The sequence below is a fragment of the Crinia signifera genome, chromosome 6 (assembly GCF_055691185.1).
Source record: "Crinia signifera chromosome 6, ASM5569118v1, whole genome shotgun sequence".
NCBI classification, from domain to species: Eukaryota; Metazoa; Chordata; class Amphibia; order Anura; family Myobatrachidae; genus Crinia; species Crinia signifera.
This window is the reverse complement of record NC_139222.1, coordinates 104,916,303-104,943,652: the sequence shown is the minus strand read 5'-3', so window position 1 is coordinate 104,943,652 and position 27,350 is coordinate 104,916,303. Positions and strand designations below refer to the sequence as shown.

Genomic DNA, 27,350 nt, shown 5'->3' with positions numbered 1-27,350 from the left:
AGGCTAGTGTAGGCAGATGTGTGCATATCACATCCCAGTTCGCCGGTGCTGTGTGACCGCAGCCCCAACCTGAGCACCGCTGCCCGCACACTAGCAGCAGCGGCAGCACAGGAGAGAGCTCAGAGCAGTGCAGAGCACACACACAGCGCTGTATGGAGCCCGGCAATGACTGACGTGGAGCCGCAGCGCTGAGTTAGGAAGTGAATGGGGGCGGCGCGCATGCGCAGTACGGCTCTGGCTGTGTCTCTGTCCCCGGGTCCCTCCCGTGTGTCCCGGTCCCCGGGTCCCTCCCTCCCGGTGCCGGCTCTATCCCCAGCAAGGCGAATGTGCTTCAGGAAGCGACCGGGCTCCGCCGCTGCCCAGATTGTGAGTACCAACTGCCCCGGGTGTGGGATAACAGTGCAGGGGCTGCCCCTGGGGTACCAGTAGGGGGTCCCCGGGATGCCCCGTGCCCACCATGTATCGGGTACAGGGTTACCGGGCGCGCAGTGGCACCTTCCAGGGTGCAAGAAAGTGATTTACAGCCCCCCTCGCATGCACACAGCGCATCACCCTCCCCCCGCACCCCAAAACTACTCTCACACCGGACACTGGAGTAACATGGCTGCTGCCTTCCCGGGGAGCCTGTGCCGGAGCCCCCATCCCGCTCACACTGCAGCCTCTTATCCGGTGCTCAGAGCAGGGGGCTCCCGTGCATCAGTGCTGGAGGGATTGATGAATAGCAGGACCCCAACATCGCCAGCCTTAGCAGCCTCTCATTACATATAGGCCCCCCACTGCTGACTGCTGCCCACTTTATGCCTCCCAGCAGCTTCCCTCCCCACCATCATCTCGGCTAACTGGGGTATATTGGGAGTATGCGAGGGGTGAGGGTATGTATTTTTTTCCAAGTTTGTCCTTGTCAGCAACTATAAATATATATATGTGTGTGTGTGTGTGTGTGTGTGTGTAATATTTCCAATGGCACAGAGAGTGGAAGAGTCAGCCTGTATTTATTATATATATATATATATATATATATATATATATATATATATATATATATATATATATATTCTACTCCTAAACGTGCTTTGTCCACTACCACCCTCTTTTGTGCAAAAGCCTCTTCCTCTCTCTCTCTCTATATATATCCCTGATGTAACACCCCCCCCCCCCCCCCATCATATATTATTTGACTGCTTATCTCTAATGCTGCCACAGCAAAGGGTTAATATAGAATGCCTGAAAGTTAGTCACCAGTGAGGAGATATTTGAAGGCCGACCTATTGTGTGTGTGAGAACATATAGTAAATTTACTAGAGAAGATACAGTTAGTAGATAATAGATGTTAGTAAGATACCTATAAACATATATATAGTAACCATAGAGCAACTGGATTTCCATGAAAGTATTTGTATGGAATTAGTGCTTCTTACATCTATCTATCATCTACTTCTGCATTTGCTGTGGGTCTTTTGAACATGTAGTGAGCCTGTAGTAGTTGGGACTTGGCTAGAGGAAGTGATGCTGTATGTGTGAATGTGTTCTGCCTGTCTGTGTGCAGGGTACTGCACTGCATGCAGCGACTAATGTTCATTTAATTGTTCCACTGTATTATGTATACAGTAAGTAGATTTTTAGATGAACTGTTTTATATTACTGACTCCTCCATGTTATTAAGTTATAACTTAATACAATGAAGGATTTTTGTTCTGACTTATTGTGTCTAGGGCCAGATGTATCAAGCTTCAAAAAGTGATAAAATGTAGAGTGATAAACAGCCAGCCAATCATCTCCTATCTGCCATGTTACAGTCTGTGTTTGAAAAATGTCAGGGAGCTGATTGGCTGGTTGTTTATCACTCTCCACTTTATCACTTTGTGAAAGTTGATAAATCTGGCCCATAGAATGTTTTTACTCTGCACTGTGTCTCCCCCAAGTTCCATCAGTTTAGCAATTAATTGCTTGTCACCACCATTCTCTGTAATGCAGCTGATGTTACAATTTCACCTATAAACATGTGCATTGGCGTCTGTACATGCATCTCTCCTCCTACGTTTGTATACCCTGTCCTCTTCCTCCTGTCATTCCCACAACACTTCCTGAACTGATACTGTAGTGGGCATCACATCCTCCTAAACAAGCAATTCTGTGACTCCACAGCAGGTCAGAGTAATGTCACCCTGCCTAGAACAGATTTAGGTAATTTGTGGTTCTTCAGCTGCTGTGACACCACAAGTCGGTCACTGGGGCAGATCAGATGTACTAAGCCTTGGAGAGTTACTAACCAACCAGCTCCTGTCATTTTTCAAACACAGAGCGGGATGCCCTTAAGGAAAAATGCTGTAAAAACCCCTGTTATCAGGGTTTTTACCGCATTTTGGTATGCAGGAAAATCAGCACGCTGAGATTTCTCTGAGTGGGTACTGCCAGCAAAAGCTGGCGATACCCCATAGAAGCCTATGGGCTTCTCTTCACGACCCACCGCCACCCTGCACGGACCCCCGACGCCCCCCCCCCCCTCACCTGTGTCCAGACAGCCCTACTGCTCTGCTGGCCGGACCAGTGATCTCCTCCTCCCTAGCTCCATACATCCCCTTCCGGGTGCAGGGAGGAGGAGGCGGAGTCTTCCTCGCAGCAGCAGCCTGGTAGGAGGAGGGGGGAGACACTGGGGACCCGCTCACCTTCTGTCGGCTGCTTTGCAAAGGGTAGCTCTTATCGCACGAGCGGCCCTTTGCGATACTAAATGCATATGTTAAAGCAGATGCGAGTAGTAGCGCTGCGGTAGACAGCGGAGGGGGGCAAAGTGGGGTGGCGGATGTTAGTGCATCCCCCCACAGCCTGTTACGTGATAGATAGGAAGTAACTGGCTGCTACAATGGGGTAGATGTATGAAGCAGTGATACGATTTGGGTGAATTATTTTGTTTTATGGTGTAATGGTTAGCATTACTGCCTCACAGCACTGAGGTCATGGGTTCAATATCCACCATGGCCCTAACTGTGTGGAGTTTGTATATTCTCCCCATACTTGCGTGGGTTTCCTCCGGGTACTCCGGTTTCCTCCCACGATCCAAAAATATACTGGTAAGTTAATTGGCTCCCAAAAAATTAACCCTAGAATGTCTGTGTGTGCATGTACATGTGGTAGGGAATATAGATTGTAAGCTCCACTGGGGCAGGGACTGATGTGAATGGTCAAATATTCTCTGTAAAGCGCTGTGGAATCTGTGTGCGCTATATAAGAAACTGCTAATAAATAATAAGGAAGAAGAAGTGATAAAGTGCCTGGTATTTTATCACTTGCCAATCAGCTGGGTTTAAAAAAGGACAATTAGGAGCTGATTGGCAGGTGATAATGTACCAGGCACTTTATCACTTCTTCTCCCTTATGACTGCTTCATACATCTACACCTTTATCTCTTTCCACTTTATCACTACCCAATACTTCATACATCTCTCCCACCAGAGGCAGATCATTCCTGGCCCCACTAGCACTTTCTGTCTTCATTTCCCCCCCACAGGCACACAAATACACAGATAGCACTACAGGAATAATCAGAGGCCAAAGGAAACCCACGTGAACACAGGTGGAACAAATAAATGCCACATACAGATAGTGTTGCGTACTTTGTGTGCCATATGCTTTTGCATGTATAAAATTCTTAGGGGTAGATTCATTTACACAAGTGCAGCTTTGCGATGTGTTCTGCGTAAACCACCATAATTACGGTAGCTGATGGCGGTGAGCAGAACTGTGCGAGATGCATGGCACAAAGCCATTCTGGTGGCAATTTGCATATAATTGAATCAATTCCTTGATGATTGCATGATACAAGGGGTGAAATTTAATACGATGAGAGATTCAGAAAGTGGGAGATTTGGTAAGAAATCTCCAGTGTTTTTAAAGCGACAATCATTTACACTGCAAAATCATACTGTTTTTTTCAGTGTAAATGATTGCCGCTTTAAAAAACTGGAGATTTCTTTCCAAATCTCTCACTTTTTGAATCTCTCATCGTATTGAATTTCCCCCAAGATGTTATGGAGACGTTATATTGGTGTATCTGTGTATGTGTTTCAGGGATGATTTTATTTACGGTACTTCTAGAAACTTAAAAAACATTTTGAGGCATTGTACAGTTGCAGAATATAAATTAATATTCTATTACCTATGGTATAAAATCCTTGTATCCATTTGGTTGTTTTACAATACCTTTAAATAGTATAGATGGCCTTATTTTAAAGGTTTATCATCCTTGACTGCAATGGCTGTAGGTAAAATGTAATAGTTAGGTGTTCTGTCCCAGTTGGGGGTCAGTTAAATCAGATATGACATATGCCACACCTATGGTTCAATAGGGCTATGTCCACAAGTCCAGTATGAGTTGCAGGCCTATACAAAGGCATCTCGCCTCGTGTGATTAATTGAGTTGACAACAAAATAGGTAGAGAATAGGGGCCTTATTCTGGTTCACTCTCATAAAAAAAAAACGTGCACTGCAGGGGGAGCAGATGTACCAGGTGCAGAGAGAATTAGATTTGGGTGAATTATTTTGTTTCTGTGGAGGGAAAATACTCACTGCTTTATTTCTACACTGCAATATAGATCTCACTTTGAAGAAAAACCCCACCCAAATCTTACTCTCTCTATACCTGTTACATCTGCCCCACCAGCAGTGCACATGGCTTTGTCCATTTGAGAAGGAACTTGCCTCTGAGAGTGAACCAGAATAATTCCCTAGATTATGACGTTTTCAATGAACAGGTACATGTGCAGTTGTTCCCACTATGAAATTATTTGGGAAGAGCAATTTGGCAGGGGATAGTTATTTTGGAGGTTAGGGTAGTGTGGTACTTTTGTTGATGAGACCTGGGAGGACTTGGTTGAACATTTATCAAGGCATGAGGCACTCTGTGCCTTATGCCTCGTTGTTGCTCATAGTTTCTAGTGAATTAATAATCGTTGTTGCTTACAAAAGGAGGCCTTCTTATGTGTAGCCAAATGGTACATTTTTATACACTGGACTAGTACTTCAGCTTTCACAGCGCATGGGTGCTGTACCAAAGTGCCTTTCCTATCCTTAAGTGAAGTATCCTGTTTACTCTGCTGGTCCACAGAAAGATGCTGAGATTAGACAGGGGAGATTAGACATTTTTTAACTATTGTATTTGTATAGGGATAAAAAAAATAGCTTTGTTTGCATGTGTTGTGATACATTGGATGTTTCCGGCATTCCTTGGTCTGTTCATTTCTGTGTATCGTCCTATGCAGTCCTGATATGTAGAGTTTAAAAAGATGGATGGTGTTCTAGGCATGGAGAACACCAATTAGAGCGACTAGTGTGCTAATCAGTCAGACTAGAATGCTAATTGCTATGCTGGACAGGGACATACCTCGCTGGCTCATCTTTCTAGATCAGTAAGGAGTGCTGATGTATTTCATGGGGGTTGGCACTGAAGAAACAGTCCTCGCTTCAGCTTATCAATTAGACTGTAGGGCAGGCATGTCCCAACTGTGGGTCTCCAGCTGTTGAGAAACTACACATCCCAGCATGTCTTGTCATTCCCTAATAACAAAACTGTGGCAAGGCCTGCTGGGACATGTTATTACACAACAGCTGGAGGGTCATAGTTTGGAAATGCCTGCTGTAGGGGTTCTACACGCCAGAAAAAATGTTATCCACATCTAGTAAATTCTAAACAAAAAACTGTCCCGCTGCTCATGGTTATCAACTTGGTCAAGCATCAACAGTAAAAATGTGGACTTGTCATGTCCACATTATAAATGTAGCCAGTTACATTGTCGACAGTACTTTTCAGGGCAGGGTTAGGCTTAAATACTGTGAAAATTATATGTTAACATAAACAATGTCAACATGAGAGCCATATTGAATGTCGTCATTCAAATAAGGCCCGACATTCTGATGTCTATATCCCATACCACACTTGCTCGGGGCCTTTCTTCAAAGCACAGGCCCTCAGAGTTAGTTATTAAATAAATGTGCCCACCACATACAGCAAATAGATCTTTACCTAAAGCCTACACATACCCCTTTTCCATCTACAAGCTGGGTCGCACCCTGGATTTTGTACCCGGCTCCAACCCGGGTGCGACCCAGCTTGTGAACCCTTTTACACTAGAGTCTCCACCCGACATAATGGCAGAAGGGTGACCTCATCGGGAGGCGGGAATCGGGGCAGCGCTGGGAGATGAGAGCATCCCCCAGCGCCGGCTTTTGCATTGCAGTGAACGGACCTGGGTTGCATCGACCCAGGTTATCCATTTACACTGCACAATGACCCGGGTTGAACCTGTATTCAACCCTGGTCGCTACCAGTGTTGTAATGCTGGGTCTCACGACCCAGGTTATTTAAACTGGGAGCATTTCCACCTGCCTACAGTCCCGGGTTTGGCGTGCAAAAACCCAGGATATATGTAGGTCCCTCTACACAGTGTCGCTGCAGGGAAAATGAGCATAACACAATGCACTGCTTTCCATAGTACATTATAGAACTCTAATGCCAGGTACACAATTGAGCGATATGCCAGCCGTCAGGCCAACATATTGTTACAATGGTACACCTCAGAACGATGTAATGAAGGGCATAATGATCCTCCCCTTAAATACCTTGCACAGCGACGCAAGTGATATAATCTGGTTGGCCATGCAGCACAGCTGACTGGACGATCTAATGCTGGGTACACACCAGGACGACTAGGGCCCGATCCCCACAATCTAGATCCAATTCCGATCAATTGGATGTAGATTGTGTGCTGATTGGGCCCTTTTCTGACCTGGTGTGGACCGATACAGATCCGATGCGCGGTCCCGCGGGTCGGTCGGTCGTTATTGAGATCCTACCTGCTGCAGGTAGGATCTCAATGACGACCATACAGCCGGGTGCGGGTCGCCATCGGATCGGACGCGCTCACGGTGCACATCGTGAGCGGGTCGTGCCCCCCCGCGTCATCGTGAGCGGGTCGGACGAGACACTGACGACCCGCTCACGATGTGCATCGTGAGCGGGTCGTCCTGGTGTGTACCCCGCATTAAGCAAAAAAGCAGAAACTTTTAGTGGGGAGGATAAAACGGTTAACTTAGCCTCAAAACAAATTCCCTCTTTATATCTTAGGGCTAAATCAGAAAAATGTTGCTTCTGCTGCATCCTTCTCGCAAGCTATTCACCAGTGGGAGTTTAATGTAAGGGAAAATATGTTTATTACGTAAACATACATAATTGAACTCTAGAAGGGGGGGGGGGGGGGGGATTTACTAAGATGGGATTTCTATTTCACATGGGATGTTGCTATGGGCAACCAATCATCAGCTTCTTCTTCATTAATTAGCACCTTCTAAAAGGACAATCAGACAGTATCTGATTGGTTGCCCATAGCAACATCCCATGTGAAATAGAACTCCCATCTCAGTAAATTTCCCCCTAGGTAACTTCAGCAAAACTTTATAAAGGACCATTAAATGATGTTTGTTTGCCGTTTGTTTGTTTGTTTATTGAGTGTGTGTTTTTTTGTTTGGTACTCTTTACTTAGTTGGGCGCCCGTCGTGGTGATCGCGGGTACATTTATGTCTGGCCGCGACGCGACCGACGCGATGCCCGCGATTTCCCATTGAAACCCATGTTAAACATGGAAATCGTGTCGGTCGCGTCGCGGCCGGCCATAAATGTACCCGCGATGCCCGCGACGCGATGCTCCCGATTTGCCATAGGAATCAATGTTAAAAGGCCCGATGGACACGATTTTAATGTTAAATGCCTCAATGGACCCGATTTGGCCATAGGAATCAATGTTAAATGGGCCACAGAGCCCAAATAAGCACAATTAACCCTTAAATGTCCCCCCAAATTTTTAACGCCACCCCACGATCCACGCCAACCCGAAGCGTGGCGAGCGCAGCGAGCCCGCGAGGGGCGGCGGTACGCGTCCTCCGACCTTTTCATGCCCTACTATCCACTAGGGCGTGGAGTGAGAATAGAATAGTGTGGCGAGCCACCGAGCCCGAAGCGTGGCGAGCCCCGCGAGGGGACGCGGAAACCTTCACAGTTATACGCGTCCCCTCGCGGGCTTCACAGGTGTCCGTGGCGACGCGTCTACCTGTGAAGCCCGCGAGGGGACGCATCTACCTGTGAAGGTATCCGCGTCCCCTCGCGGGGCTCGCTGCGCTCGCCACGCTTCGGGCTCGGTGGCTCGCTGCGCTCGCCACACTATTCTATTCTCACTCCACGCCCTAGTGGATAGTAGGGCATGAAAAGGTCGGAGGACGCGTACCGCCGCCGCTCGCCACGCTGTGGGGTGGCGTTAAAAATTTGGGGGGACATTTAAGGGTTAATTGTGGCTATTTGGGCTCTGTGGCCCATTTAACATTGATTCCTATGGCCAAATCGCGGGCATTGAGGCATTTTACATCAAAATCGCGCTCAATCAGCCTTTTTAACATTGTTCCCTATGGGAAAATCGCGGTCATCGCGGGTAGCAGATTTTTATGTACCCGCGATTTACCCGCGATGCCCACGATGACCGCGATTTTTACCCCCGACGCCCGCGATTTCAATCGCGGGCGCCCTTCTAGGTAAAGAGTACCTTTTGTTTTAATGCCAGAATAATGTGTTTGCTAATATACTGTACACTGTACTAAAATTATTGTTAAACTGTGTACACACGGTGTAATATATTGCTCAGTGTCCCGTTTTCATCAGCGACCAGGGATGGTCCGTGATGAAAAGGAAACTCTGCCGAGGGAGCCGCAGGGGGAAATAGCTGGTCGCAGGAGCATTAGGGGCTGAACACGGGAGTGCGCATGCGGCTATATATCGCCCACAGCACATAGAAATCACTGGTAATATGGTCGCTCAGCGACCATATTTCTAGTGACATGTGCTTAAAATCGCCCCGTGTGTACACAGCTTAACTCTATAAACTAGAAAAACATTTGTAGTTAGTAATATTTTGTATGAGAGGGGAGCTGTACATTGTGTTGCTGGGTATAGTAGTTCATTAACAACTGGGGAGAAACTGTTTTCTATCTGGAGCCAAAAATGTTTTTGCTTTTCTATCTGCAATCGTGACTTTAGGCAGAACCTAGCCCCCTACAGTTAATTTCTTACAGGCAGGAAGTCTGCTATGCTTTAAAAAAAATAAAAAATTCTTCTCGTAATCATTATTTCAGATGTATTTAGCTGTCATATTACCAGAAAATTTCACATATCGGAATGATATAAAAGCATAATCTCTCTAATTAATGACACAAAGCTACTATTCAGATATCAGAATGTATCCAATGTAGATAACACAACATAACTTAGTAGTATCCCAGGGCAACAGAAACAAACAACTCTGCTTGCTAATACGAATAAATGGATAAAAATGGGAAAAAAAAACCACTAATAAGCATGGAATAAGGGTCAAGCCAATAAACTTGCTATAAAAGTTCACAGTTGGTTCTGGTAACGTGAACAAAAAAAAAGGGGTACTGGCACGGCACCCCGATAATTAGTCGCCCGATTTTTTAATTGCATCGCATGCCATACACCCGATGGCATGCGATGCGATTTTAACTCATATTCAATATTAAATTGTATAAGCACCCTTATGTGCGCTTTTAAGCACCCTAATGGGTGCTTACAATGGTTAAATGCACCCCCACGCCACCCCCCAAGTATAAACGTGAACCCGAAGCGTGGCGAGCGGCGGCGGTACGCGTCCTACGACCTTTTCATACCCCCACTATCCACGTCGGCGTGGAGTTGAGAATAGAAAGTGTGGCGAGCGCAGCGAGCCACCGAGCCCGAAGCGTGGCGAGCGGACGCGGATACCTGTGAAGGTATCCGCGTCCCCTCGCTGCACTCGCCACGCTTCGGACTCGGTGGCTCGCTGCGCTCGCCACACTTTCTATTCTCAACTCCACGCCGATGTGAATAGTGGGGGTATGAAAAGGTCATAGGACGCGTACCGCCGCCCCTCGCGGGCTCGCTGCGCTCACCACGCTTCGGGTTCACGTTTATACTTGGGGGGTGGCGTGGGGGTGCATTTAACCATTGTAAGCACCCATTAGGGTGCTTATACAATTTATAATCGCATTGTATGGCATTGTATGCCATATACAATGGCATACAATTTTAAAATTGTATGCCATTGTACAACATCGGCCGATTTCGTGTCGCATTGCATACCATCGCATGCGATATGGTCTGCTATGCGATGGGCACCGTGCTAGTACACAAGTACCAAAAAAAGTATTTTCTTTGTACACAAGATATTAAAGGACATATCTTAAGTGTTTCTGAACAACTTGCAGTTTGCCGCATAGTAAATACATATACCGTGCAAAATATGTAAAACTATGTGGGGGAAATTTACTAAGATGGGAGTTTTTTTTTTTTCACATGGGTTGTTGCTATGGGTAACCAATCAGATTGCATCTATTTAGCACTTTCTAGAAGATAATATATAGTATCTGATTGGTTGCCCATAGCAACATCTCATGTAAAATAGAACTCCCACCTTAGTAAATTTCCCCCTGTGTGTGTTTGTGAACGTAATAATGTCTTTGGTTCACCAATCACACACTATACACTGTAACCCAGTGACAGTGCTGACTATACAATCACTTCACTAGCAGACCAATGACATCACTAAGGATGTTAATGCTTTACTATGATGTAGTCATTTACACTAGACTAGAGCATAAACTAGAGAGAAGCCTCTTTCTAATGAATGTCCACAATACCTCTGTTTCCGCTGTGTGTAGGCGGGGTTGAATAATTGTCTATGAGCCAGATAGCAAACAAAGGCAATACACATGTTTTCTGGCTACCTAAAAGACCCTGCTGGCTGCTGTGTGTGTGGTAGTAGTGGCTTCTGATATCTACAAGTATGCCTTCATTTTGGATTATCTTGTCAAGTAGTCGTATTCATTGATCGCCTCTATGTGCTGCAGTGAAATTTGGGGATGTCTACATCCTGTGTTGCCACTGATGGTAAAATCGCAAAACCAAAGTGATTTCATTTGTCCCTGACATAAATTAGATGTATGAGACCCCTATTGCAGTTCAGTTGATAGTGGATTGCAGAATAGGTAAACATACAGTATGAGGTGGACAGGAGGAGGAGGATAATTGATAGATCAAACTTAAGACGTCTCAGCAGAACAGGAAATTGTAACTTTATGTTGCACAGGAAAGGAAGAAGCAGCGGAACTTTCTCAAGAGCTTGCCATTAATCAGGAGGGGAATCATGGTGTATGAAGTGATATGGAGGAAACTGCATTGTGTTTATGTTACTTGTGTAGGTGGGCTATTTCTTTGTGTATTTGTATGGGAGGAAAATGGGGGATGTGTATGTATGCGTTTTCTATGTATTGTTCAGGTATTTTGGGCAAGAATTGAACAATGTAGTGAAAATAAACATTGTGTGTACCTGATTAGTTTAGGCGACAAGTGTGTGATTCGCATTGTTCATTTATGTCAGCTGGGCAATGTGTGTTCCATAGTATGAGAGAGACCATATGTATTTTGGTCTAATATAAATATGCATAGAGACAGGAAAGTGCTGCTCTTGTATAAAGAAGGTGGCTGTATTCTTGGAATCTGGGCTATGGGTCGACATTGACAGTAGGTCAACCAATATAAAGACATTATTTTTTTCCCTTTTTTTTTCATATTTTACCATACGCATGGACTATAAATGGGAACGGTATAGTGTGGTAAGTGCAGCAGTAGTGGAGCCAGGCATCCGGCCTAAAGTACACTGAGCCATGCAAAGCTACTCTGTACACTTATTGAAGGTCCGTGTGATCGGGTGTCAACATCCACACTGAGAAAAGTGAAAAGGTCAAGTCAACATTTTCTGTGGTGGCTTTTTGCTTTTGTTGACCTTTTTCCCATGTCGACCGTGTGTCTGTCTAGATACTGTCTACCTAATTACTGTCAATCCTGTTATTTATTATTTATTTATTAACACTTTCTTATATAGCGCACACATATTCCGCAACGCTTTTTACAAAGAATATTTGAACATTCACATCAGTCCCTGCCCCCAGTGGCGCTTACAATCTATATTCCCTACCACATGTACACGCACACACATAACTCTTGGGTTAATTTTGTTGGGAGCCAATTAACCTACCAGTATATTTTTGGACTCTGGGAGGAAACTGGAGAATATACAAACTCCGCACAGTTAGGGCCATGGTGGGAATCAAACCCATGACCTCAGTGCTGTGAGGCAGTAATGCTAACCATTACACTGTCCATGCTACCATGATCCACTCCAGTATTCTTTGCAGGGACATAGTATAATTCTGTGCAAGCTGTGCAGCAGAGTTATCTATTCTGTGGGGTTCCAGCAACAGGAACTTAAGTCCAGAAAGGGATAAGGCCTACTGGGACTTGTTGTTCCACAACAACTGGAGAGCCACAGTTTGCCTATATCTGCTTCACAGGTATAGTAAAATCATTCAGACTGGTCCATACCACAATGTTTGGTGACAATAATGTTCTGTTTCAGAATGTTTGTTGATAAATTGGGAATGGCTTTCTACAGGGGACACCTGTCTCCAGCGTGATCTTCTGGCGGTTGTTGTCCGGCAGTCCTCTCCTATCATAGGACTGTCCATCATGTATGTGTACATATTACCTTGTACCCTGGAGCAGGCTTTACTCAGGAACGGAAGTTTTGTTTTCAGGAAGTTGCATTCTCACCACAGGATGTCATAATCACTTCTCTCCCACACCCTTAGTGTTCCTATTCTGTCCCATCCCCGAGCCAGGAGTGAGAGTGTAACCAAGTGTCTTTCGGCTCTCCCCAATGGGCATCGGAGAAAGGGGTCAACAGATGCACCCACTGGGAGAACAGTCTATAGGATGCAAGGTGGGTGTATATTGGAATTTAAGCATTGATCTCCAGGGTTTTCTTGTTTTGTATCATATGACAGTAGTTGTGCTTAGCACGTACAGGGTTAATGGAACAACATAAAACAAGGTGCCATCATTTGCTGTCTGTAATTGGGTGTCTGTAACCTCTGCATGTTTGTAGCCCTGTATGGTATGAGGATTTAAGTCTAAAGCTAGCCTAGTGCTAACTAATAGTCCGACTTGTCTGAAGGGCAAGTCGGACCTGATTCCCTTGAACTTCCATCCAATGTAGCACTTGATGTGCCATTATTTTTACATGCAATTTATCGCATGCAAAAGGACTCCTGGGGTGCTCCCGGGGGAGGTCAAGGGAATCGGATGTGATACATTGCAGGTGTTAAAAAGCACCCGCGCTATGCCACTGATGGGTCCAATTTCAATTTATCCTGTGTGCTGCAGGTCCGACCTCCGACTCACACAGGATCTGATCAGATGTCAAACAACTGCAATTTGGCCACTTTTCACTCGATTTCTCGGTCCGATCCATCTGAATCAAGTGAAAACAGGCCGAATCGGACTAGTGTATGGCGGCCTTTAGATAGCTGCACATTGGAGACCCTGGAATTCATTAACTGACATTCATGTAGGGGCAATATATGCACTCACCTACAGCAACCAATCAGCAGTTACCTTTTACCTTTCTGGCACAAGTTAGACAATGAAACAAGCATCAATAATTTAGGATGTTTGTACCTAACTACTATGTTAGTAACTGCTCTCTTGTGTCTTTTACTGTGTTTTTTAGCTGGTGTTTTCAATATCAGACACTGGTGAATCCTACAATCTATTTAGTTGTGTCCTAGTAAATTTGCTAGATAGGAATCCCATAGTTTATTGAGTTGTGTGTCTGGGTGGTGTTTATGTTATACTAGAACCGTATCACATATCTAGTTGCCTACTGCACATTTTGCCTTTAACTGCATATAAGGGGGGGGATTTAATAGGAGGAGAAAATCAGAAAGTGAGAGGTTTGGTAAGAAATCTCCAGTTTTATTAAAGCGGCAATCATTTACACTGCAAAACCAGTTTGATATTGCAGTGTAAATGATTGCCGCTGAAGATTTCTTACCAAATCTCTCACTTTCTGAATATCTCATCCTATTACATTTCACCCAGGTCTCTTTAGTGTTTCCTGCAATATGATGTTTGGTTAGATGGAGAATGCAGCACCTTCTGGTCCATCTGTAGGTGTATATTACAATACTTATATCAAGCCCTTAATGTACACGTAAATGAGAGAATATAGTATATGTTTAGGGCTTTTGTGACAACAAGACAAGGGAGTCCTAGTGCTACAAATGCCGATAAGCCACAGGATTCTTTAACCTACATATATGTTGACCCTTATGTAGTCTCATGCATGAATCGTGTCCTCTCAGCAAAACTGATTGGGCTTTTCACATGTACTGGAATCAGGAATACAGGTGTATTAGTTAGGGAATGGTAGAAGATCCTCCTGTTTAGGTTATTCAGTCATCTGTGATTCTTGTCTGAGGACAAGGACCACTGACTAATACACCTTTCACATTGCAAATACTGGGTTGAACCCAGGATTTGGAGACGGGTTCATCCCGGGAGCAACCTGACGTTTGCAGTGATTTGCCCCCACAGCGATCCAGCAATAAGCCAGGTCGCTGACATCAGAAAAGGGGCGGAGCAGCAACGCCTCATTGGGGGGCGGGGAAGTAGGCAGCGCTTGGAGGTGACGTGGCCTCCTCCCTATAGTGTGAACGGGCCCCAGGTCACTTGACCCGGGTTACCCATTTACACTGCCCATTAACCCGAGTTCATCCAGGGTTTCACCCTTCTTTTAACCTGGGTTGGAATGCCGGGTTGCTGGACCCGTGTTTTTTTTAATTGTCCTTTCTTACAGCACAGAGCGGGTTATTTGTGCGGTGAGAAGCGGTATTTGGTGGTACTCTATGAACAAAACAAAAAAAATGATTAAATAATATTCTGTTTTTCGGGGGTGGGGCTTGGTATTACACCCACCTTTTGCACAGTATAAGAATTGGAAGAAATAATGGTTGAATGATACAGAATACAAAAATCGCCAGTCCAAGGGATAAGCTGGTAGAAAACATCTTTTCTCCTTCCCCTTTTGTGTGATCCATCCTGTCTGCGTGGTACGTACTGTACATTGTTCAGTGTTGAGGATGACATTTTGATTCAGTGTCCACCCTGTGGTTTGTATGATTTGAGACAGGAAATGTGGGTGTTGTGTTGTGGTGCTTTCTCAAAAGGCTGTTTAGTTTGTGTTTTGTTTGGTTGTCACACTTACTTTTTAATATGAATGGCTGTCTTTGGGCATAAGTTGTGTGTTTTTGTGACCTAGAGGCTCAGCCAGGTGCAATTCTTGCTGTTGCTATCTTTTGCTCTTTTGCGATTAATTGCTAATATGGGCAAAAGCTAACCTGAGCATAGTGACACCACTGTTGTTGTATCATTTACGTCCAACAGCATATAATTGCTGATACACCAGTACCATCATCGCATATTGGGGCATAACTAGAATCTGAGTGCCAGGCAGAGCTACTTCCCAGTAGCAAGTAAGATTGCAATTAGTACCCACAAAACATTGTCTGGAAGCCCACAAGATGCCTGCGTTTACCCCGCCACTCCTCATTCCCACCCCCAAATGCTGTCTTCCTGTCACACATTTGATTTATTCCTTAGAGTGACCGCAGTCACAATTGTGGTTCAGATGCTTGCACAGTAAGAAAACATCCACTGAAGTGCGTAACAATGGGTAGAATGTAATGAAGTCTGAGTTTGGCAGCCATACGAGATGCCAGCCGAACTCAGACATTTTCTTTAAAGTGGCAATCATTTACAAGGCAAAACCGTGACTTTTGCACCTCAGTGAACCTTCTAGTTAGGCTATCCAAAACAAAAATAACAATTTGTACAAGCTTTTTGCAAAAAAAAAAAAAAAAATCATTAAAAATGATGTCATTGTATAATATAACATTGGTGAATACTTCTAATAGTTGGTGCATGGCAATAGTAGTGTTTGGCATGGCAATCATGTATGTCTTTGAAAACAATGATTTTGTTGCTATAGGCAATATCACTTCCTTCTTGTGCACCAGTTTTCTTAAATATCTCCCATTATATGTGTTTCAAAATGTAAAGAACCCATTAGAACTGATGATACAGGATGGCATCTGTGATGGCAGAGGATTTTTTCTTGGGGGGGGGGGGGGGGGGGGGTATGCATGAAGGATTCTGTTTGTGGAAAAGCCATTTCTAGAGTTGACTGGATCCCATAGCAAAATGTTTTCTCTTTGCCTCTGTGCTGACATGGCCTGGTATAGCAATGTTTACCTGCTTATGTTTCTGATTATCAAAGGATTTGAGACTTCAAAAGTCTAATAAACTTGTGGTTGTGACTAGTTCCCTTCGCCGTAAGGACCTTGGGAGGAGATGGGGAACTAGCCGCTACAATAGAATTTGAGGCAGCCGTTACGGCTTCAACGCGGCAGCAGAAATGGCAGATATCTATAGGGGTTTTTTCATGTCCAGTCAGGTTTATTGGCCTGTACACGCCATATTGTAACTTTTGCTGAATGCATTGCTTTTTCTATGGCTTTATAGCATTTAAACACTGCTGTGGATTTTTGTTGCTCTTACATACACAAAAGATTGAAAGAAGATTTAATTAATCCCGCATTGCATGCATCATGAAGAAAAAGTACCAGTGTTCACTAATATTCAAAGTTGCATGCCTATCGCACAGGTTTTACCAATCCATATGCTTGGCTAAATATCAAAACCGTAATTTTAATAAAGCAAAGAAAACAGAAAAAAATTATATTTTTTCTCGCAAGAGGAAGCTACACCCAACAGTATAAGTTCCTCTTGTAGTTTTCCTTTTTTGGTTTTTATGTTTACAAGATTCCAGCACTTATCAGCAATGTCACTGAGAAGAAACAGTGCCAGCTGCAGCCATTTTGCAGATCTAAATCAAAACAGATTTAAAAAGGACAACAGATTATAAAAGGAATCTGTTTTGACGGCACTGCTGATCGTATTTATTTAGGCATTTATAATCCTATTTTAGTTTCACTTACCTCAAGCTATGGCATATCACTTTGGCATTTTCTATCACTAAATTGCAGTAAGTTCACTATATACACATTTCCCACATAGAGCAGAAGCAGCCATCTTGTTAACTGAAAAGATAGCCTATCAGTTCACATCGCTGACAACCAAGGCACTTCTGCCATTTCTTTTTTTGTGACTGAACCATTGTTTAATTTACTATTAGCTAGTGGCCTCACTTTGTGCCTCATACATCAGTGATATTGCCAATTCCTAATAGACTGCAATCTCATAAACGTGGGTTCTGTCACCAAAATGCTTAGCCATTTCTGGATTGCATTGGTATCTGCATATGTTTGGTATGTGAGAGTTGTGGCACAAAGGTCTGTATGGTGGCTGGTGAGGGGATAAAGATTTTAGAGATGTACGGTCTCATATCATGAGATGAAGGAAGTAAAATTTCAGGAGTTAAATATTTGTGTATATATATATATATATATATATATATATATATATATATATATATATATATATATATATATATATATATATATATATATATATATAGCGATGCTGCACGGGTGGCACTCCAGAAATAACGACAGGTAGACAGGTGTCAGGTGACCAACGTTTCAAATGTTATATTAACATTTGAAACGTTGGTCACCTGACACCTGTCTACCTGTCGTTATTTCTGGAGTGCCACCCGTGCAGCATCGCTATATTGGACAGAGATTGTCTCTCTCCTTTTGGGAGGGCACCCGACCCTATTGCTTTGACTTTTGGAGTGCCGGCCATCCATCGGACATTTTATATATATATATATATATATATATATATATCAGGTATATAATAGAATGCACTCACCAGGACTTCTTTGAATTATGCTTTAAAAAATTGTACTTTCTCACATGGGTTACAGCGACAGTTGTCAGGTCATGTGTCGACGTTTCGACCGCGCTCGGGTGGCCTTCCTCAAGACACCACCAATATCGCCAACAGCAAGCGAGCTTGCCTAACATATTCCTGCAGTTATTAGAAAACTGAGCATCATTTACATATAATTATATTCATGATTTATTTTACTTAACATGTTAATTACCTCTCTACAATCCTGTCCTGTCTCTGTTTTCATATCTTTCTCTCTTGTGCAGGTTTACTTTACCTACACTAATATTAGTTTATTCTCATTTAATTGTATTCTCACTCCAGATCAATGTTATTCTGACTGTTTTCTGCTTCATTAAAATATTCAGCCACTTAGTTAAATACATTTGAACACAATCCATTTTTTGGTATTTAATAGTATTTTTTGTATTATTTTCCTTTTATTTTTATATTTTTTCCCTCATATATTTTTTTTTTCTCATAATGTTTCTTTTATATCACATGGCAGCTATCTACTTGTCAATATATATCCACAATTCCACTATAAAGAACCTATGTTTGTACAGTTACTAGGCGGAGTGTGTTTGTAGCACAAACACAAAATGCATGTGCATCAATTTACATCTTACTGTCAACAAAATGGCTGCCTTCATGGTGTACAATTAGGAGATACTTTAAGCTGAGCAGCTTTCCTATACTGTGGCAGTCAGCTAATGTTTTAAGCGTTACATTCTAATAAAATAAAATCCCTTGTACTATAGCTTTGCTACAACATGATAAATCTATATTTGATGTTTTTTAATAGACCAATAATGGTTTTCTAGGGAATTTTAAGATGTTTTATAATCTAATATAGAATTAATAATTGACAGCAGTATAGGCACACAACTCCAGTTCCTCCAGTCGTCAGCGTTTAAATGTCAGGTAAATATTTTCATCAGGGCTTTACTGAGTGTTGCCGGTTATTTATTGTGAGTTGTGGAGGGCAACGGAGCAGGTATCTGTCTCAGTAATGATTACCAGATATACTGAATAGTGTGTGTGTATGTATATGTGTGTGTGTGTGTATATATATATATATATATATATATATATATATATATATATATATATTATACACCAGAGGCAATGAGGTCACCGGGCTGCAAGCCTTAAAGGGTCACTTGCATGTAAAGCATCCCCTGTGTGGTTCAATCCAAGTGTGACTGCAGCTATTCCAATGAAGCTCTGCGGTTCACCCGCTGCTGCTGCAGTTATCGGGTTTACACACCGTGTGGTTCCTTTTCTATTCAATCCCGATTCGACAGTGTACCCATTCAATTTTGACTATATAGTACAGATCTGTACTGTATAGTCTCGCCTGCACAGTATATTTTTCTATACGATATGGACTGAACGGGAGCGCACATCGGCATCGAATCAAGAGATCGAAGGCAGCTGAAAAGCATTCTATTTCGATGCGATTTTTGCTGTATAGTCAAAATCACCCTAAATTATCTCCATATAGAACTATATTGTCATAACAGGAACCATTTTAGAAGATAGATATACCAATCTTAGGTGTGTAGTTGCGCTTATATATGCAAGCCTCAGCCTGCACACCAAGGCTTGCCTATATCAGAGCGTAACTGAACACCCAGGAGTGGTATATGTATTACATATATACACACCCAATTTTGTTTTCCCTTTTATGTAAAGTCCAAACTTCAACTTGCTTCCAAGTGACTGGGATGAACTTATGCCTCTGATACATACATACATACATACATACATACATACATACATACATACAATCACAGGTTATCAAACTCGGCCCTCAGGACCCCACACAGTGCATGTTTTGCAGTTCACCTCTCAGAGTCACAAGTTCACTATTTATCTCCACCTGTGGATCTTTTAAAATGTGTCAGTAAGTAATGTGCACCTGCCGAGTGACCTGGGAAATGTAAATTGAGAGCTGAGTTTGAGAACTACTGATAAATATATATAAATATAAATATAAATAATATTGTAGAAACAGATATTGGCCATAATTGAGCATGGAGAGTGGTTTGGTACCAGTAGCACAATGGTTTAGTGTATTCTTATGCTTATTGATAGTGATTCAGGTGGTTATTTGCATTCATTATTCCTTTGGAAATCAGCATAGGTGAGGTCAGTCATTCAGTAGAAATAGCTTCTCGTTATGTGAGGGACAAGAGTTTCCATTTGGGAGTCACCTCTAGCAGTAGAACAGAGTAAGTGCATATGCTACATCGTGTTTTGTGTCTCTGTGGGACTGCTGTATGCAAGGGTAATCCAATTTCAGAAGTAACTTTAAGCGCACCAGATAGCTGGGAGACAATTTTAAAAACATGTTTCTTTTTTCTTGATCGTTCTGGTAGTGAGTAAAGAGATATGCTTTATCTATGACATATAATGCACTAAAAGGAATGGCAATGCTAGATAATGCAAGGGGAGAAAATAAAGTATGGACGATTAACAGCTGTAAGCTGGGCCCTTTCTTTTTGCCAACTAATAGTTTTATGAAGCTTTTGAAAAATGTAATTTCTCTACTCAGTGTTGATTTAACATTTTGCACAAATATGGCGCATGCATAAACACAAGCATAGTACAAAAAAATGTATGGTGATCTTAATGTGTTTGATTTCAAAGAAATGATTGGTTGTTGTAGCTCATTTGTTGCTTATGAAATGTATCATTACTGTGACTCCTAAAGTGAGCAAAGGTGCCCATATACAATGCGACAGGGCAGTGCGATGAGATGCGCGCACCCTAGCATATCCCATCGCACAGCACATAAAGTTTGTGCAGCCCATGCTTTTAAGGTGCCCATACACGTTGCGATTTTAACATGCATTTTGAACTTTTAAAGTTCAAAACGCATCGCATTGCTTAGAATGCGATGCGCGTCCCCGCAGGAACAATATTGTATAGCACAAAAAGTATCTGCAGGCAGTACTTTTTGTGCTGCATCGCATCACTTTTGTAGTACATGCGATGCGATGTCCATTAGGTAACTATAAACTTAAAAAAAATATCGCATCGCAACATTACAGTACTGCACATCGCATCGCATCCCCTACAAGTGCTAAAATCGCACGGCACCTTGAAGTTCAAAAACGCACAGCACGTTAAAATCAAAACGTGTATGGGCATCTTTAGTACTAGTTTGCATCGTATCTAGTACAAAAAGAATGGTGCTGTAGCACATTGCATAGCATATACTGTAGTACAAAAAGCATACAATCTAGTACTAAAAGCACGGAGTTCATCACACCGTGTATGGCACCTTTACATGTATCTGTAGTGCCACAATTCATATTAATTTACCATAATTAGAACTTATATCTATAGATATGATCTGCTGCATTTTTGTTAACGTTATACTAACAGTTAACCATTATCCTGACATCGAGTTTTGAGCCCAGGTCCCAAGAAAGTTTTCCCGTATTTAATTTCCATATTCTTGCACCCTGAACTGGCCCCATATATTGTAGTGCAGATAATATCTTGCAACTGGCTGACTAAAACACAGAGAAACACCATTACATGATAATAGGTGCAAGAAGATGACGGAAGATCATTTTATATGGGGTATGAGAGAATCATAGTAAACAGGGGTTCTGCTGAAAGAGGAATGGGCTGCAAAAGCTAGTAAATACCTATAGATGATGGCAGGAGCTGTACAGTGCAGGACTGTTGAGCACCAATGCTTTATGGGAAGATCTCTTGTATCAGGAGTATGACCACTACAGAGATGGTCATACAAATAAAAGGGGTTGAATAAGATAATGTATCTCATGTTGTGTTCACTCCTTTCCTGACTGGATTCTCTCACTCTCAGTACACAGGCCCTGACCCCAGTGAGTCTCCCATGTCACGATATGACAGGAACCGGCCTACCCGGAATCACCGGTCCAATCCTTGCTGCTTCTGCTGGTGTTGTTGCTGCAGCTGTTCCTGGTGAGCTTGGGATGGGCTTAGCTGGTCATCTGTATAGCATACCATTACCTAGCCTGTATTATCTACACAGTGCTGCATTGTTTCTTCATCTGAATCTTCGTCCCTACTTCTCATCCATATGGCTGACAAAGAAGACAAGTTAAAGAGCACACACGCAGCTTTTTCAGTGCTAAAGATGACCAGCTTGCTGCAGGATCTCTGCAACATTTCACATGTTCATGTATCCAGATATGACGGGTCACGCTGGTGGTTGGGCTGTACAGCTGCATAATATGGCTTTTACTTTGCTTTTTCAGATTCTGTGTTTGTATGAACCATTGTCGCTTCATACTCACTGCCTATCTTAATCAAGCTCTGCAATATCCCATTCAGGGTTAGCAGTATGTAATATTGGATGACAAATCAGATAATGTTCTGAACTGAGGGGTGGATTTATCAATGTGTGGCAAATGGTCGTTATGGGCGCAGGTATTTTTCGCCACTTTTGCGCAGCGAAGCGTACCTGTTTCATGCCCTTATTTATGAATATGTGTGCGCACGTTATGGGAGTGCGTTATCACTGACCTGTGGTGATACGCCTCCTCCCATAACGAAGGGTGATCCTCCGTCCGGCGGTGTCTTCTGCGCATGCGCCGGATACCTTGGTCTCGCGTTGTGTATCCGGCACATGCGCAGTTTTCCGCTTGCTGATCTCCGGCGTCTGCAAATTCAAACTGCGCATGCGCCGGGTAATGTTCGCCGGGGATGTTGTGTACCCGGCGCATGCGCAGTTTGAATTTGCAGACGCCGGAGATCAGCAAGCGGCAGGAGAGACCTGCAGCGCCAGATATTTCTGGCGATAAGGACAGCGCCTCAGAGGCGCATAAAGAACGTTGATAAATCAGGTATGCAATAAGCGCCCTGTACTGAAAAAAGTACATGCGCTATCTCTCCGCCCCCGCACCGCCGCCGATATTTTACCTGTCAAGCAGGTTTGATAAATGAGGGGAAGCGCTATCCCCTGCTTTAGCGCAGGGGGATAGCGCAAAAACCCCTCTGCGCACAATCGTAAATCTACCCCAATGTCTCTTATGAAAGTGCTATACAATTTTACACAATCCTTTCTTAAAAAGTATCTACGAACGTCATTTTTTGGTACTTATGTAATATCTGGGCTCCCGTTTTTCTTATGAGACCGCTTCCGCTCGCCACGCTTCGGGCATGGCGGCTCGCTGCGCTCGCCACACTATATAAAATCCACTCCATGCGTAGTTGAATAGTAGGGGTATGAAAAAATGGGGTGCATTTAACATGGGAGCCCAGATAATACATAAGTACCCATTTTTCTTATTAATAAAATAATTGATTTCTTATTAGTCCCTGTTCTCTATTCTAGGAGAGACACTATAACGTGTGTATTACTGAACTAGGACAAGCTTCGATTTTTCTCTAATAAACTGATAATTTGGACCATTTGGCTTCTTTGAACATGTCTCTGTTTTTTTACTTTTTCAAGGAATGAAGACCGCAACAGACGCCGGAGATTATCCCGAGACACCAAGTTGGAGGCTGTCTCTCACTGTGAGGTCTGGTGAGTGTGGTTACTGAGAGGAACATTCCACCATATAGTGGCCATTGTAGCACCCTGCACTTGCCATAACCTGTGCAGATCCTCTTTCTTGCCTGGAGTGTCCCTCTTTGTTCTGGTGCCTCTAGAACGCTTTGTTCACGAATGAGATACAGATCACAGTGTGCTATAGAAGCACCAGAACAGAGAGAGATACCCCAGGCACAAAAAAGGAACACTACCATAAATTGTGAAAGTAGGATGAAATCTTTGTTACTAATAGCCCTATAGTAGGTCTCCAATGTATCCTGGTTATTTACAGGACAGACCACTTTTTTCCCCCACCCTTCTTAAAATGTCTTCTTTAGTTTGGGGGTCTTTTCTGATGGTGAAGTATATATTATTCACCTGATGCAAATCTATCCACACAGCACAAAGCCAAACTCAGATGAGGTGCACAGCTGGTCCCATTCATTTGAGAAGCTGATGAAGAATCCTGCCGGTCGCAACGTGTTCCGAGAATTCCTCCGCACCGAGTACAGTGAGGAGAACATGCTTTTCTGGCTGGCATGTGAGGAGCTGAAGAAAGATAACAGCAAGCACAATGTGGAAGAAAAAGCCCGCATAATCTATGAGGACTATATATCTATCTTGTCTCCAAAAGAGGTAATATCAGTCATGCCTAACAAAAATCCATCTCTTAACCAATAGAAAAGTTAATTAACTGTTGCAGTCTATTTAATTGGAAAGGGAAATCCTACCAATGTATCAAACATAAATGCAAAAAATGTTCTTCAATTACAGCACCGTATTACAATATTAGGTAATATTGTTCTCAATACCTGGGCATAAAGTGTCTTTTCGAGAAATTGTGTGAAAAAATAAGGCATAACCTGCACTTAAATAATAAAACTAAAGAGAGCGCACATTATGTGTGCTCTCTTTGGTTTTATTATTTTTGTGTGTTAATTGACTTCCAGTGTCATTCCTAGGAGCTGCACACTTATACCAGATTTAATTAAAAAGTGCTCCTTAAGAATTCATTATTAAGTAGATAAATAACATATAGAGAGCTTATTTAAACAATTATTATTTTGCGCCTGATTTGTATTATTAGTGACCTGTGCTTAGCTGTCTTCCTTAGGTTTAGTTATGTGGCGGCCGGCAGGTGGTGCTTGTTTGTCAATTGCCCGACACCAGCACTGCTTTTGGTTATAATAATTTTATGTAGTACTGGATCGCCAACTTCTGGCACCCCAAAAAGTAGCAACCTGCGTGACCTAGTTTTTGAACCACTGCTGTGAATTATGCTGCAGTTTGGAAGAGAACTGCATCCTGTAAAAATAGTGTTTTTCCTTTATCTATAGTATAATTGGTGCTTTGCTGCCCTCTTGTGGGCATTTTGCTAACTACATATTGGTCCATTCCTTGACAGCTTGGGGGATTGTAGACCTCAGTCCAAGCTATGAGTATTGTTTTAATTTTTTCTAATTGAACAGCATCTGAAAATGTTATGTTACTGATTGTATATTAATTGTCATTTAAAATTGTGTGTACTGGGTAGTCGTTTTGAACAGATTGTTTGTACAGTAAATGAGTTCAGATTAGTTAGTTTATAATGACTGAATGGGCTGCTTAGGAAACCAGTATGTGGCACTGGGGCTTTCATTGGCCTTACATCAGCCCGGGGGTAGGAGTAAATGCACTCTTATTGGTGCTTTCTGGTGCACAGAGAGACGTTGTAATAGAGAGGACTATTTAATGAAAAAGAGGATATATCCTTTAATTGGTACTGTGTTTGCTCATTGCCGTTCTCTGTCTATATACTCCTAGTGAATTTATAGGCTGCATTTTCATGAATATGGGGCAACATCAGAGATAAGACTTAGGACTTTACTTAAATGTCTATAAATGGATGGTTAGATGCCTCTGATCGTGATTTTCTATTTTGTAAGACTGAAGCCAGTTGCGTGGTTGTAAATTGTGGCAAAAGAATTTGCAGTTCTCCGCTGTTTCCTTCACACTCTAATTTACTATCTTGTGCTCTACCTCCTGCAGGTCAGTCTGGATTCCCGGGTTAGAGAGGTGATCAACCGGCGGATGCAGGATCCCTCCTCCCACACGTTTGACGATGCTCAGTTGCAGATATACACCTTGATGCATAGAGACTCCTACCCACGATTCCTCAACTCGGGCATTTACAAAGCCCTCCTGCAGAATATTTCACGCTCTAGTTCGGAGTCATAGGTTTGACCTGGCCAAGACGCTCCAGAGACAGATTGAAATGCACATTTTATACAAGCCGCTGGGAGTAAGAGGGGGAAGCAAAGGACAGTTGTTGCAAATTCCACGTTCTCCAACCACCTTCCAAGGCCCATCGTCTTTTTTGAGTGTGGAGCACTCAGAGACTCTGCCAGTGTGTGTGACTAGTGCTCCCGCGGGTTGTAAGGAAATGGCGACCGTCTTCACCTAACATCTATCCTGGTCTCCCTCCCCTCTGTTCACTGTAGAGACTATGCAGGAAGACAAAGGGTTATTAGGTACTGTATGGGGGGGAAATTTACCTCAGGACAAAAATACTACTGAACTCCCCATGGGGTCCTGAGAGGGTGGTGGTCACGTTGATATTGTATGAATGCTGTTTGTGATGGAAAGGGCTTGACAAGAGAGCTTAGGGGAATGTGGGACAAAGATTTCAATTGTGCTCCAGGCTTATCAGCCCAATACTGGAAGAGTTAAATAGCTGGCGTTTAGGGGCCTGGATGTCTATTTCTGTACCCCTCTTTTTGCTATTGTGAAATGAGCACCCCCCTCGTTGTGCAATGTTTGCTATGTAAAAAGAAGATTAAGGGGGAGGTACGATTTTACTCAATTTAGGCTTTTTATTTTAATTTTCCATTTAGAATGTTGTGGGAGCTAGGCCTATTCCTCGCCAGGGGGTGAGGATGCATTGTGAAACATTTTCAGACACAGAGAGTATTTATACATAGCCAACACATATATTAGACACATCATATGCCAACCATACGCAAGCTGGGGGTCTGTTTACAGTGATAATTTAAAAAACCCCCAGCCAAAATTCTTATAACCTTTTCACGTTAGTGGCTGAGAGGTATTTAAGGACAATGCAATGCTCTGCAGATCCTACCTCCTAATGGAATGGAACTCTGCCTCCACAGGTTGGGGTAATTGTCTCTCCCTGTTGGCCAATCTACCTGAAACTACCAAATACTCCAGCACTCCTTGAGCAGATGTCACCGCCTGACAGTGTTACTTTCTTTCAACACCTCCATGAGAATTTTAAGACTTTTTATAAAAATATATATATGTATAAATATATATATAATCTACATAGCATGGTGTTGCCTGTTTAATTTTTTGGTTGGTGAACCTGTAAAAGATTAATTACAAGTTGTGTTGCTCATATTATCATGCTTATAAATGTACCCAGTCCATGTCCCATAGTTCCCTCTGTGAGGGTTAGAGGTGCACACTCCATGGGGTAAATGTAATAGCCTTGTACGTTCCCAGCAAATCTGCCCAATATTTGAAAGGGAAACTAATTTCAAAGGCAAAACCAGGTTGATGTCACCTTTTTAAATGATTGTACTTTCAAATAATTGGGCAGAACCACCGGGAACTTGCAGATTCTTTGCTTTTTCCAGTAGTGTTTCACCCACTGGGCTATAATTGTGTCAGCGGATCACTAGAGGAAAATGACTGGCGTGATGTCCCCAGTAACATGTAATGGTTCCCTGGTACCATACACCTCAACCATCCTAATTTCAGCAGTACAGTCCTTTTCAGGCACTGACCTGCTGCCCCACTAATGGGCCGGGTATGGTTGTGGGGGGCAAGCTCCCAGTATGATGAGAATGGGGGCATGATATGCAGTTGCACCTCCAAAATGTGTACAGTAAGGGGGATGGCCCTGCATATCACAAGGCCATGGCCACTTTCAGAGATGCATACAAAAGTCCTGTCTCCCGCTT

General features: G+C 43.0%; 1 protein-coding gene across 2 annotated transcripts; it reads left to right on the top strand.

Annotated features, from left to right (window-relative positions):
* RGS19 (regulator of G protein signaling 19) lies at positions 1-26,710 on the top strand. 2 transcript variants are annotated; one of them, XM_083146722.1, is made up of 6 exons: positions 1-366; positions 12,740-12,870; positions 21,694-21,812; positions 23,308-23,382; positions 23,790-24,024; positions 25,417-26,710. In XM_083146722.1, exons 2-6 carry the CDS (start codon positions 12,808-12,810, stop codon positions 25,603-25,605), a joined length of 681 nt encoding a protein of 226 aa, XP_083002848.1. In that variant the 5' UTR covers positions 1-366; positions 12,740-12,807; the 3' UTR covers positions 25,606-26,710. The 2 variants fall into 2 exon arrangements, with proteins under 2 accessions (XP_083002848.1, XP_083002847.1); XM_083146721.1 differs by lacking the exon at positions 12,740-12,870 and having other exon boundaries at positions 2-366.
* Positions 26,711-27,350: the final 640 nt, after the last annotated feature.